General features: G+C 43.6%; 1 protein-coding gene across 1 annotated transcript; it reads right to left on the bottom strand.

Annotated features, from left to right (window-relative positions):
- Positions 1 to 1,425: 1,425 nt before the first annotated feature.
- On the bottom strand, positions 1,426 to 12,379 carry ASB4 (ankyrin repeat and SOCS box containing 4). The gene is made up of 5 exons (XM_005152913.2): positions 12,101 to 12,379; positions 8,150 to 8,449; positions 5,001 to 5,491; positions 3,241 to 3,354; positions 1,426 to 1,614 (listed from the first exon to the last, which is right to left on the bottom strand). The coding sequence occupies exons 1-5, from the start codon at positions 12,372 to 12,374 to the stop codon at positions 1,426 to 1,428; spliced, it is 1,368 nt and encodes a 455-aa protein (XP_005152970.2). The 5' UTR covers positions 12,375 to 12,379.
- Between the last annotated feature and the right edge of the window lie 630 nt (positions 12,380 to 13,009).

Genomic DNA, 13,009 nt, shown 5'->3' with positions numbered 1-13,009 from the left:
TTAACTGCTCTTGTCCAGTTGGGAAGAGCCTGAAGTGCTGTGGGCTCTCTTGGAAAGAGATAATAATAATGAGGACTGACAGCTTCACAGCCAGAGATGCTATGAGAAGGCAGGAGTTAGTGGCTCCCAATGGTGGCCGTGGCTCACCTCCCATTTAACAAAGCCCTGAATTGTCAGGGTCTAAAAAAAAGTGGAACAGCTCAGAATGATTGTATCAAACTAAAAAAAGGAAGAAGAATGGGGTTTATCTGTAGGTCAGATCACACACTTGCCTTTGATACGGGATACTTGGTGTATGAACTGCCACTGCCCTATATTTCATCCCCCTGGAATGGAGACAGTAGCTTGGTTGAGAGTAACGTTTTCCTGCTGAAGCAGGGAAACCAGCCCTGGCAGGTCCAAAAGCCTCCAGGACTGCAAATCAGGGGGACAGGCAGGTCTATCACAGCACTGCCAACACATCTGCATCTTGTTAACACTTTCCAATTAGGGTGGTATTCCTCTCACCTGCACTTAGCTACCCAAAAATGAGGTGTATAGTCCATGTTAGCATGCTAGGTTCCTTTTAAAGTCACTAAAGAGAAGGTCCATGTTCCTTCCAAATCCAGTCCAACACTGAGGGATATGTGGATGCTGTTCAGGTTGCAGGAGCAAGTCCATTTTACTTCTATTTCTTGGCACCAGGATATGAATTTATCATCAGTCAGTGAGAGTAGAAACAGAGACAGCATCTGCTAAAAGCTACCCAAGCATGAATATCAACATACAGAAATTTCAGTGCTGCAGATTTCAATCCTATTCATATACTAAGATTGATAATGGAAAAAATTCTTACAATTAAAAAGGGTATTATTATGACAAAGGTTTATAAGATACAGACAGGTGAAGTGAGCAGTGAACTAACATAGAGTTGAGAGTCAGTCCACAGGAAAATATGGAAATTACTGAAATCCTGTCTGTGGTCACAGTTCAAAGCAGTTTGCCCATGTATTTCTGGGAAAGCATTTCCATTACTCTAATAAATGCTCTATGTTTTGACAATACCCTTTCTAATTACAGTGAAACAGTATCAAAGGTTGTGCAGATTGAATCTAATGCTATCTAGCAGGCAGTGGAATAAATACCAAAGGAAGCAGCAGTAACATTTAAGCCAGGAAGTAAAAAAAAGCATGGAAGTATGTGTCCCTGTTTTTGTTTGGAGCAGGGGCCTTCCCCAGCACAACCAGCATCCTGCAGCTGCAATTCCTCGGTGCTGGGAAAGAGCAGCTCCAAGGAGAGTCAGTAAACCCCAGCCCAGCTTCAGGCTGGCCTGCAACTGTCAGAAGTGAAGGGTTGTCAAAAGTCAGGCTTGTGCCTGGATCTCCAGCACCCCACAGAGGCACATGGATCCAAGAAGGGAGATGCCAGTGCCCACTCTGCTGCAGCTCAGTAGATGATTCCTTCTGGTTCCAGCAGCAAATATTTCTTCATGGACAGGGGGATGGAGAGCAAAGGAACGCTTCTGTGGCACCTTTCTGACAGTATTGCCCGAATAGCACATCTGCATAAATGCATGAGTGACCGTGGTGAATTGCTGCACACAGTGAACAGAGAATCATAGAAATCCTTGTGCCGCTGTAAAAGAACACAGCTTGTTTTAGGGCAATAATGCTGTTTTCCTTCCCTCCCTTCTTCCTGCCCACATGCAGCCCTTGGTAGAACAAGGTAAAAAGCACAACTATCCTGCCGCTTGGAGGCACATCAAGCACTAGGGACTTGGTTTAGCCAAAAGCCAGCACAAAATTCTGATGCTTGCCTCAAAGATTTAGTGATAAGTTAAAGACCACAATGAAAACTTTAGGTTTGGTATGTCTTATATCCAGTAGTTGGAGGTGGGGGTCCCTCTGTGGTGTTAGTTCTGACCTGAATGCTCAGGGTTTGTGCCTGTGGATGAGTTAATCCTCTAAACCTCACTGTAGGCAGTGGGGCACTGTAATGCCAGCATTACTGATGCGTTCTCTGTGGCTGTGAACGCAAAGTACCTTTGGTGTTACTCATTGCCCCAGCAGCCTTTTAGTGTAAGTAAAATTGCATTCCCATAAGCAGAAAAGTGCAGATGCTTGCAAATGATGTTGAAATAAAAGCAGCAAACAGTAAATATGCGTGACTACGTGTGGCTTGATCTTATTTTATAATGTTGCTACTTGACAGATCTGGTCACACATATTGTCTGATGCACTTCATGAATGGAAAAGTATGGATTTGTGTCAACAAAAAGTTTTGTTCAGCTTTGTGTCAAATTCAGCAAATAGCTTTGACAAGTAAAATGAAAACCCCACAAAGAAATTGGGCAAGTGTGGAGTTTTACAAATAGGAATTTTCCAATATTTCAGATTTTTTTTTTAAGACAAATTCTTGTTGTTGTAGTTAAGGTGAAAACAAGACATTTCACTTTCAATTTTGTGTTCCCCCAGAATGATTTTTTTCCTTTTTCTTTTTTTTTTTTTTTTTTAATAAATCAGATCCCCAAAAGCCTCATAGTTCCTCAGATGACATAAGTCTGCATTATAATATGGATGGAGTTCCCTAAATGTCACTGGAAATGTATAGGAGATATTGGTTCATGTAACTTCAGCACTGATTTGAAAATTTCAAAAAGGCCTGGTGTAATAAAAAGGTAGATTTAAGCTAGAATATTGGGACTGTGAGGATTTCTGAATTAAAGGGATAGTTATGTCAAAGTGTGAAGTTTGTCCCACAGTTTTGCCTTTTGACAGCAAACATCTTTTCCTCTTTGATCTCTTATTTTTCATTTAACTTCTCTCTTGCACTTGCAGCTAACCAGTCCTGCTTACAGAAACCCAACCCATGCAACAGAACCTAAAGATGCATGGTCATGCCAGGGTAACATGGCACTTTTACAGCATTTGCTGATTTAAAAAAATATAAATATACAGATCAGAAGAAAGACCAAGGACAGCCAGAACCTTTGCACTTGCTGAGGGCAGGGACTGCTGAGCTCCTGCACCACTGCTGACAGGGGGTGTCCATAGGATGCAATGCAATGAAAATTTCTCAAAACCACATCTTTTGTGAGTGAGTGATACACTTTTGTCAAGTGAGTGGTATTGAATGAGCAAGTCCTGAACTCCCTGAGGGGCTCTTCTCTTTCAAAGGCATTCTCACTTTTCTGTGGTGGGAGATGGAGAATACAAATAATGAGCTTGGATTTTACTTGGCTGCAACTGCTTAAGAGCTTACCTCAAAGACGTCATCAGGTATGGCTGCTTTCCACTTTGATGTTGATTTGATATGCTCATAGCTATTGACAACAACCTCCACAGCTCTGGGGTGGGAATGACAGGCTTGTAGCACCTATAGGAAGGATGGATAAAGATTGAGTACCACCAAGGAGCCCGGATACTTGGCACTGTGCAGTGGCATACTGAGGCAGACACTGCCAAACAATTACAAGCAGATAAGGCTGGAGATTCAAAAGACACAAGCCCTGTCTACACTAAGTGCAAGTACAGCAAGAAACCCAGGCTAATGCAGTGAACCCCGATTTAACACCATACACAAGTACTGACTTAGGTCTCCAGAGCAGTGTAGCTTGCTGACAGTGTGTGCTTCATTACCCAGATCTGGGGTTAACTTGTTCATAGCTGGGTTGAGTGAGTCAACACCAGACAACGCCATGCACAAAATCCTTCCTTCAGGTCATGCAGCCCAGGAACAGAAAAAAATCCCATCATGTGAAACAAAAATGTGTTGTTACAGGAAAATTTAAAAGAAGATTGGGAGATAAGACAGCTCAGAAGTAAGGCTTCCAAGCCACACAAGGCCCTGAAACAACTGCTTTGCCCAGTAACTTTAGCTCAGTAGGGAAAAAATACCAAGTCTGTTGTCACTCACACTGAGGGAGTATCAGTTTGCATTCACACCATACGATGCACAGTTTTGTCTGACATGGTCGCCAGGCTTTCACAAGCAAAACTGCAGAACGTCCCTCTGGGATAAATATCATCCTGCATATTTTACAGATGGGCAAATGATGGTTTGGAGGGGACACCCACTCCATGCAACAGGAGAAAGGTGGTGGCAGGAAGAGGACACCCCAGACCTGGTTCTTAAACAAGCTCTAAGGGACTAAGCATTGCTAACTGTTACAGATGGGGCAGCTCATACTGCACTTAAGACAGCGCAATCAGAAGTCTGGTGTTTTGTTCAAAGGTTTCTGGTTGCCCAGCTTGTTAAAGCTACATATGCAGCAGAGGAGATGCAAAATGTTGCTCAGGGCACTGGAAAACAGACACTAAGTCCTGACTATAACAAGCTTGCTTAGTTGTCTGATATCAGACTGTTGGCCTCTTCTGTCAGTGCCTTGGGCTTTGCAGATGTTTAGAAATGCTCTGAGAGGGATCCTGAAGATTTTTTGTTTTGTTTTTTTTTTTTTAATCTTTTTCATAAACTGTGAGCCCAGGACCAGCATTTCCCCTTAATTTCTGATACTTCCTAGGAATAAGCCAAAGCTTTGCTGAAATCCATTTAATATTAAATAGATTTGAATAGACTTTTAAAGGTCAGAAGTGACAAACTGAATCAACTATTCTGATTTCCAGTCTTTGGTAGAGGCCATGAAATACATATTTTGTATAACCCAGTTAAGCCTGTGTGAAGCCAGGTTTGGCAAAGGCATATAGGTTTTCTGAAATGAGAAAGTGAATCAGCTCTGAAAAATTGGGGTTGAACTGGCATTTAAAGTTTGGGATGTCAGTCTGGTTAAGAATAAAAATGGGATCTGGGTCTGGTTTCTGGCATTGGCAACTGTAATTTCACTTCAGTTAAATGACACCACTCTTACAATGGGTTGCCTCACGAGGTTTTGGCCATTCTGGCCAAGTTTACATAACTCCAGAAAATCCAGATAGCACCAAACCCTGAAGTCTGGATCTCTCATCACATTTCTGTTGAAGACATCACCTCTCTCCATATCCCTACTGTTCAAAGCCATCCTTAACCTTGTGGAATTGCAGAGGATATATCCTAGCTGCACCATGGTTCAGTAGCAGCTGGTAGCAGATGTCAGGCTGGGCAGCCGGCCGCACAGATGTCACTTTAATGATATACTGTAGGGGTGCACAGCCATTGACATCCATGATGTTTGCTTCTGCTCCTGCCTCCAGCAGCATATTCAGCAGGACATGATCACAGTTCCAGGCAGCTTTGTGGAGCGGTGATTTGAAATCCTCATCACGAGTGTTCACTTCAGCCTTATAGTCTAAAAGCATCCGACAGATTAGGTGGTGATCCTGGCTGTATATCTGATCCTTATAGTGAAGGGCCCAATAGGCGGCACAGGCCAGGGGAGTCTCCATGTAGGCATTGAGAGCATCAATTTGTGCTCCTTGTTCCATGTAGAAGGCCACAAGCTCTGGGACACCCAAACGTGCAACAACGTGTAGAGGAGTCTCCTCATCTTGGTTGTTAGTTTTTATGTTCACATTTGCTCCTGCCAAAGAAAGATGATGGGAAAAAAATTAAGGCAATGAAATCCTGGTTTAGCTATGTCTCTGCTTGAGCCGTGCTACCCAAGGAGAAGGTGAGGGTGGGCAAGTGGCAGGAAAGACACGTGGAAATGCATATAGCTAGGGACATGGATTCTGCATTTCTTATGTCTACAGAAAAACCTTATAAACTTCAGGTTCCTGGATCCAGCTTCAGATGCGATAGCTTGGTCCAGAGCTGGCAGAAGACCTCATCTGAGCAGTCTATTTTGGAGCATGAAGGTCCAAATCTCTGCATAAAATGCTTTTTTCCCTACGAATTAAGAGCTGAAAGAAAAAGGAGACCTTTACTCTTGCTCCAGAGCTCTGCTCTATACCATGAGCATGTTTCCTGAAGCACCTCGGTAACTGCACACCTGGAAGAAAGGACATTTTATGGTAGACCGTAGGTGATGTAAAAACTCCATTGCCGAGATCCCCATCTTTGGTCTGGCTGCTGTATCCCAGCGGCTCGGAGGGGGCACTGGTGGGACCGCGGTGTCTGCGCCGAGCGGCTGCTGCAGCTGAGCCAACAGCACCATCTGCTGAGCACTGCGGCGGGGCACGGCCGGGGCCGTCGCTCCCAGCTGCTGCCGCTGGCCTCAAGAAACGCAAATTACTGAGGGAATAATCATAGAATCATAGAATGGTTTGGGCTGGAAGGGACCTTAAAGATCATCCAGCTCCAACCCCCCTGCCTTAGGCAGGGACACCTCCCACCAGACCAGGTTGCCCCAAGCCCCTGTGTCCAACCTGACCTTGAACACTGCCAGGGATGGGGAATCCTGTAACACTGAACAGTGCCTTTTAGGAAAGAAGGAAAGCTGGTGAGACCCCACTCCCCAGAGCAAAGCAGGACCATTGGCAGTGTACAGCAGCAGCGGGCCAGAAGGCTAGAGGGGGGTGAGGGGCTTCGTCTGAGGTGGAGGGTGCTGAAGGTGACACAGTGATCAAGGGCTCCTTCAACATGAAGCCCTGGCAAACCATCAGTAAGGTACTCATGCAAAATCAAATGCTCACTGTATGGCCAGCCCTCTTCTCTCTGGGCTGATGAAAGCCTTCACATACCCAAACTTATAGTAAGATTAAGGACTGGGAAGAAGGAGGAGTCAGAAATTACATTTGGGGTGGAATTATTAATGATGTTAAACCATGCTGAGTGTTAAGTCGCGTTGGTTGTTCATGAGAGAGTATTGGCAATCTAAGTTTGGAGATGGTAAACAAACATGGGATCAGTTTTGTTTGGCTGGCGTGTTGCCCAAACCAGAAGTGGTTAAACTGTACTGCCTGAATTGATCTAGTGTGACACCTCAGAGTGGTCAATGCAGGGCGGGACATGTGTCTTAGAGACTTTGTTGGAAAGACATTGAACAAGCCCCTGCTTTGGCAGTTCGGTGGTGCTGCCATGTGAATGTGCAGCCTGCCACACTGTGCTCCAGACCTGTCCCATTTTGTTTGAAGTCTCCATATGTTGCTCTTGCGGAAATTCAAGTTTATTGAGTGCTTTGAGACAAAGCGTGGTTTGTAAAGTATTATTATTCTGTTATTGATGGGTGGGTAGAGAAAGCCTACAGAATACATCATTTCATTTGCATTCATCATATGCTACAATTTATAAGAGTACATTTGACTTTTAAGCTTTTCCATGGTAGAAAACTCAACTCCTGCTGTCGGGACTGTTTGCTTTGGGCACAATACAGCTGGCAGCATTTATTTTCCTTTCTATCAAACAAAATAATATGTAACTTTCCAGCAGAAGAAAAGTGACATGGTTGATAATTTGGGACTTCAGATTACCTTGCCCACAAAGCATAGTTTGGGGCTCTGCATCTCAGGAAAAGCCTTCAATAACAACATATGTAGCAAAACACCCCAAAACAAAACCATTTGTATTTCCCATGGCACAGTGTCCTGAGTCAGCATCCTTGAGTTAAGGAAATAGTGTGAGACACCAATATGTTTATCAAGGAATTACGTGTATTCATAATTTCATTTGTTATGGACGACCTGCAGTGCAATGTACCTTACATTGGGAAAACAAAAATTTTACGTATATTTGCCTTTTTTTCCCCCCCTGTTATCCCTGCACAGATGGAGGACTTTGGCTACTGACACATGAAAAGACAGTGTGAAAAACTGCATCCAGTTTTTCAAGGCCAGGTCTCAAAAGAACAAATGTTTGGAATAATTTTACTGAAATCAAGGAAATTTGGACAAGAAAGGAGAGCGGCACACTTTCATGTGAAAATATCTGAGTAGTTTTCACTGAGATAAAGAAAACAGGAATAAAACAGAGAAATAGAAACTCCCTGTTTCAGAGGAGCTCTTCTGTTGAGGGACTGAGCAAGCAGTGGGCTGGAGGCACTGATAAGGGAAATTGATCCTGGAGTAAGGGTCAGTGGCCAGGGAGAGGGAAGGAGAAATGGGGTTAGGAATTAGAATGGGAGAAACTTCCTCTGATCAAAGAGATGGAGAAAAAGAGTCTAAGATGAAGACATGGGTCAGCTGTAGATGGAAAGGATAACTGCACATGTCCTTTGACAAACTGGCTCCTAAGAGAAACCACACATCATGCCCACCATCTCTGGCCATGCCAAAAGAGATGCTCCAGAGCTTTACCTTACCTCTCAAAATGAGCTGCTGGGCACAAGGCATGGATAGTCGTGTCGTACAGAAGTGCAAGGGTGCCAGTCCACTCATTGAAAAGCAGTTCAGCTTAGCTCCATGGTTGCAAAGGATCTTGAGACATTCAACGTTTGCCATTTCACATGCTATGTGGATTGCAGCTTTTCCATTAGGCCGGCAGTTGATTGTAGCTTTGTGATTGAGGAGGACCAAAAGACTCTCCAGATGTCCATACATGACAGCTAGATGAAGTCCAGTTGCCCAGGATATTTTCAGTTTGTAGCTAGGCAGCCAGTACCCTGTACAAAGCAAAAATGTGTTACCATCCTTGGCACAGACTTGACTTTGGGCTATCCACCTACTGAGAAGAATTCAGGAGGAAGGAAGAGTTGGAGTTTTGCTTTAACTTACTGTAATTTCACCAGCTACAGCATGGTGCGCACAAAGTTCTCTCAAGCAAAATGTCATTTTCATTAAGCATTTTAACTATGTATGCCAAATAGCCTGCCTTTTGGGGGAGTAATTCTCATCTAGATGTACTCTGAAGGCAACTTTTGTTTTTCTTGTGACCTGTGTAAACTGAAAAGATTGAAAAAGGATGCTTAGAGGAATTGAAATGCCACCAGATAAAAAGTATGCAGGAAATGGGGTCTTTGGCATGCCAAAAGCTGAACAAAGATGGCATTGGAATAAGAAGGCATCATTTACTTAGGCCAGTGACTCAACATATAGCTCATCCTATGGTTTCTGAGTGGGAAACAGATAGCAGGATCTTGCATGTCAGGAGCTGGATTCAGAGCTCCAGTGATATATTGCACACAGATGACCCTGGCAATGTGGCTGCAGCTATATCACAGACCTGCTGCCAACTACTGCCCCTGAGGAGCATGAAATGAAGAATTTGGATGCTGATTTAAATTAGGTCGAAGAGCCAAATAGAAGCGGTGATACTTTAGCATGAAATTTGGCTCCAAAATATTTGGATTTTTCTCCAAAGATGTCACAATTATCTTTTTATTTATAAACAGGTGTAAAACCAAATAACACTTAAATATTTATTCCCAAAATAGGACTATATGCTTAATGACTGCACAGAGACAGTCTCAGAAATGATTACTATCACAATTTGTTAAAAAAGCCCAAAAAACAACACAATAATAATGTGCAGAAGGGCAGGAGAAATCTAAAAGTTCTTCTTTTCTCTCTCTTTTTTATTTATTTATTATTTTTTTTTTAGCTATGGCAGCTGTATCTTAGCTAGAATATGCCTATAAAACTTTCTGGGTTTGGTTTATCTATTCCTCCTTGGAAATGTGCCTGGGTGAATACTGTTACCATGTAAAAGGCAGGAAAAAACCACTAAAGATGTATAATGAGCTCACATAAATTCATACCCTCATTTTTGAATCTCTAGTTATATTTAGTTTTTTAACCTTCATGTCTTATACATACAGTTTTTACAGTGTTCATGTGTGTTTTATTGGACAGAAGATGGAGAGGAAGGAAAAAGGCAGGTCAAAACAAAGTGCTGGTGGCAGGGAGAAACTTGGGTTAAAGGGTTTTTTTCCTCCTAGTTAAATTGCAGGTATATTCTGAGATAGATGCCAGTAATGCAGTTCTTGTATGCCTCTGAAAAATGCTGTATTTCCACTGAAAGGTTACAGATATAACAGCAGCTGTACATCCTGCTCTGTCATGGCTACAATGACTTGTTCCTGGTCTATGTAAGCATTTACTGCTGCCACTGTGTGAGATGTCAGGGGTGAGAAACTGTCTACAGACCATGACATTCACTCTAGGACTGAATTCTGGGGATTACCAAACTCAGTCCCCAAGGAACCCATGCCTTGAATAGCAACAGCAGGCAGTCCTGGGGCACCTGAGTGCCCAAGAAGGGTGACAACCTCTTCTGCAACCACTCAACCCCTCTCAACCCACTGACTATGCAGGTTACACTGCAGCTCCAGTAAGACAACGTTTTCATCATATGCCCCCAAACTGTGCACAAAGGAGGTGGGCTACATTCCAGAATCTATGCACATAGCAGAACAAGTTTCTTGAACCACCTCTCTATCTGAATTCACATGTAGTAGTCCCCCTTGTTACTGGCAAGCTGTGGACCATTGCTGGCTTATCCCTCAGAGAGCTGGGCCTCACATTTATGGCCAGATGTTAGTCATGACACCAGGAAAGTGGTCCTCATAAGCCAAGTTACCACTTTACATAGCCACAGTATTCCTGCCAGAGACCACCATTTATTTCCTTTGCCTGTGCTCGCGCAGGTGAGCTGTGATCTGACATGCTGAGTGTGCATCTCTTATGTCCTCTGCCCAAACCTACAGACACCTCTGAGCCTAGAGGGACAGGGACCAGGCACTGAACAGGAAGCAGACATGGCTCCAAGGGAGGGCTCATTCAGCTTGCCTGTTTCTTTGGTTAGAAACACAAAGAAGCTATGGTGCATGATGCATGCAAGATCAGTGTCCTTGGGAGCTCCCAGACTTTTTGGAAGAGAGGAAGCAAAGCCACTCTGTCACCCAGGGCATCTCTTGTCCATGTCATTGCTTGAGGGCTACAGCAAAGCTCTGGCTGTTTGAAAGGTGAGAAGATGGGCTTAATTTTTCTCCCCATTTCCTCCTCAAGAAAATTCCCTTTTCATATCACCCCTATCTAGTGTGATCCAAATTTATCCAGGATTCAGAATAAAAACTTGCATAAGACTTGATATGGTGCCTCCTGCCTTTCAGACAAAGTGAATATAATGCTGTGATTTAGGCCATAATGTGCATTTACCTCTCTACTTTTTGGAGAAAGGAGACACTTCTCCAAAAGAGACAGGTTAATGATTACAGTCAAACGATCTACAATTTAAAACCTATGCATTCATCCTGTAGTCTCAAACCACAACGAGAATGCATCTCAGCCTGCTGAGGACAGAAGAAAAGGTCTTTTAAGATATATTCATCACTGTCTGGCTTAGTTCAGACAGTCCCCAAGGGAAGTACATTGTGACTGCATCATTCCCATCCTAATGAGATCAAATGAACAAGAGCCATCATTAAGTTAGAGGTAAACACAGAAAAGGAGAAGAGGTGGGATGCTGTTCTTTCTTTATGCCACAGACAAGGAAGTGCATTTGCTGTGCTGTTGGCGCTGGGGCTATTTATCATCACATATGATTAACTTCTGGCAGAGGCTGATCATTGCTGTATTCTACCGTGCTAGCGAGTAGGACATGAAGTATGTTCATTTTAGCGAAGAGCAAACTTGGTTTATTGCTTTCAGTTGTAAATTTTTGGTAACTCAACCAGTGTCTGGCTGAGAACTGGTCTGGGGCTTTTACATTCCAAAACAGATGTCTTTCCTGATTGTGTTTTTTCAGATGATTTTTCTGTTTTGATAAATCAGTACATCCTCATTTTCTGGCACCTTGAAAAATAAATCCCCTCCCTTCCAGCAATATCCAAGGTGCACAGGGTTTCATTCCCTCTCCTGAGCTAGGGAGAACTCACTGTACTACTACTGTAAATTGAAAATGGAAGACATTGAATTTTTATATTTCTAAATCACCTGTAATGTGACTGGCTACATGCAAGAAATGAATATACCATGCCTGGCCTGCATGGGTCTATTCTGGGCTTTGCAACTGAGTTCTCTGTGAAGAAATAGCACAAAGCTTCTCTTTCTGGGTTCCCCTGGAGCTGCAGCAGCTGCCTTAGTGGCACAGAGGCTCAGGCTGCTCTGTGGCCTGCCCTCTGCTATGTCTGGTGGGTACAGCTGATAAGCTCCCCTGCTGCAGTGACTGCAGCTCTATGAACCTACTGAGACATTACTGCCTGTGAATCATCTTACTCTGCTTCTCAGCTTCTCAGGAGAGAGAAAAGGCCACAGTTTCTTAAAAATCAATCAAACCCACCTACTTCCTGGCTGGTGAATGCTGCCTCGTTTACCTTGTTTGTAGGATGCCAGAATCAGGTTTTCATCTTCCACTTCAAACACTGTGTCCACGTCTATTTTCTTTTGGCTCAAGAGCTCTTCCAGTGTTTCAAAATCATTGCACTTCAGGGCTTCAAGAAAAGCCTTTTTCACCAACTTTGCAGCTGCAGCTCGAGTAACTCTCCTCTCCATATTCTCTTGCTCCTTGTATGTCTCCTCCAGATCCATTTCCAAACGTATTTGTGCTGTGAAGAGGGATACACTGAGGTCTCTACAGCACAGTTGCATGCTGAAGTTCCCAAAGACCTGAAGGTAATTTTATCACTCAGTCATGCTGATCTGCTTGTTCTATTTATATGAGGAGCAAAATGCCACTCTTAGATATCACCACACTCTTTTTATGAAAGCGAGGACAGACACACTAGCAATAACACCACAATAAGAGTTATTTCCATGGGCTTTAGACACATTAAGCTTCATTAACCACATGGTTACCCTCTGCTCCTGCCATACACTTACATTAAAAGGCATTAGCCCTGGGTGTTGTTTCTCAGCTGGAGAAGCACTCAGATTTCCTTTCAGTTACCATTGCTGATTTATTGACTGCAATGGAATGTGATGCTCTGCCTGTAGATGCCTTTTAGCTAGTGCATTTCAGAAAAAAGAAACTAAAAATCCCCCAGGCACATTTCCATGGGAGGTACCCACCTTTCCCCAGGACAGCATTCCACATGCTAGCCCTGGTTTCATACCTTCAGCCATCAGGTAGGGCACCACAGGAGCCCTCCACAGGTCTCACAGATACCCTGATCTGTAAAGCCCCAAGGGAGCATTATATTGATCTAGCCGGGTTGCCTTAATACCCTTAGCAGCAGGATTTCCTTAGTTTGCTCAGGGGTTGCAAGCAGTGCTCCTAGGAAGGA

This window comes from Melopsittacus undulatus, chromosome 1, assembly GCF_012275295.1.
Source record: "Melopsittacus undulatus isolate bMelUnd1 chromosome 1, bMelUnd1.mat.Z, whole genome shotgun sequence".
In the NCBI taxonomy this organism is placed as follows: Eukaryota; Metazoa; Chordata; class Aves; order Psittaciformes; family Psittaculidae; genus Melopsittacus; species Melopsittacus undulatus.
This window is presented reverse-complemented; position numbering and strand designations above follow the sequence as displayed.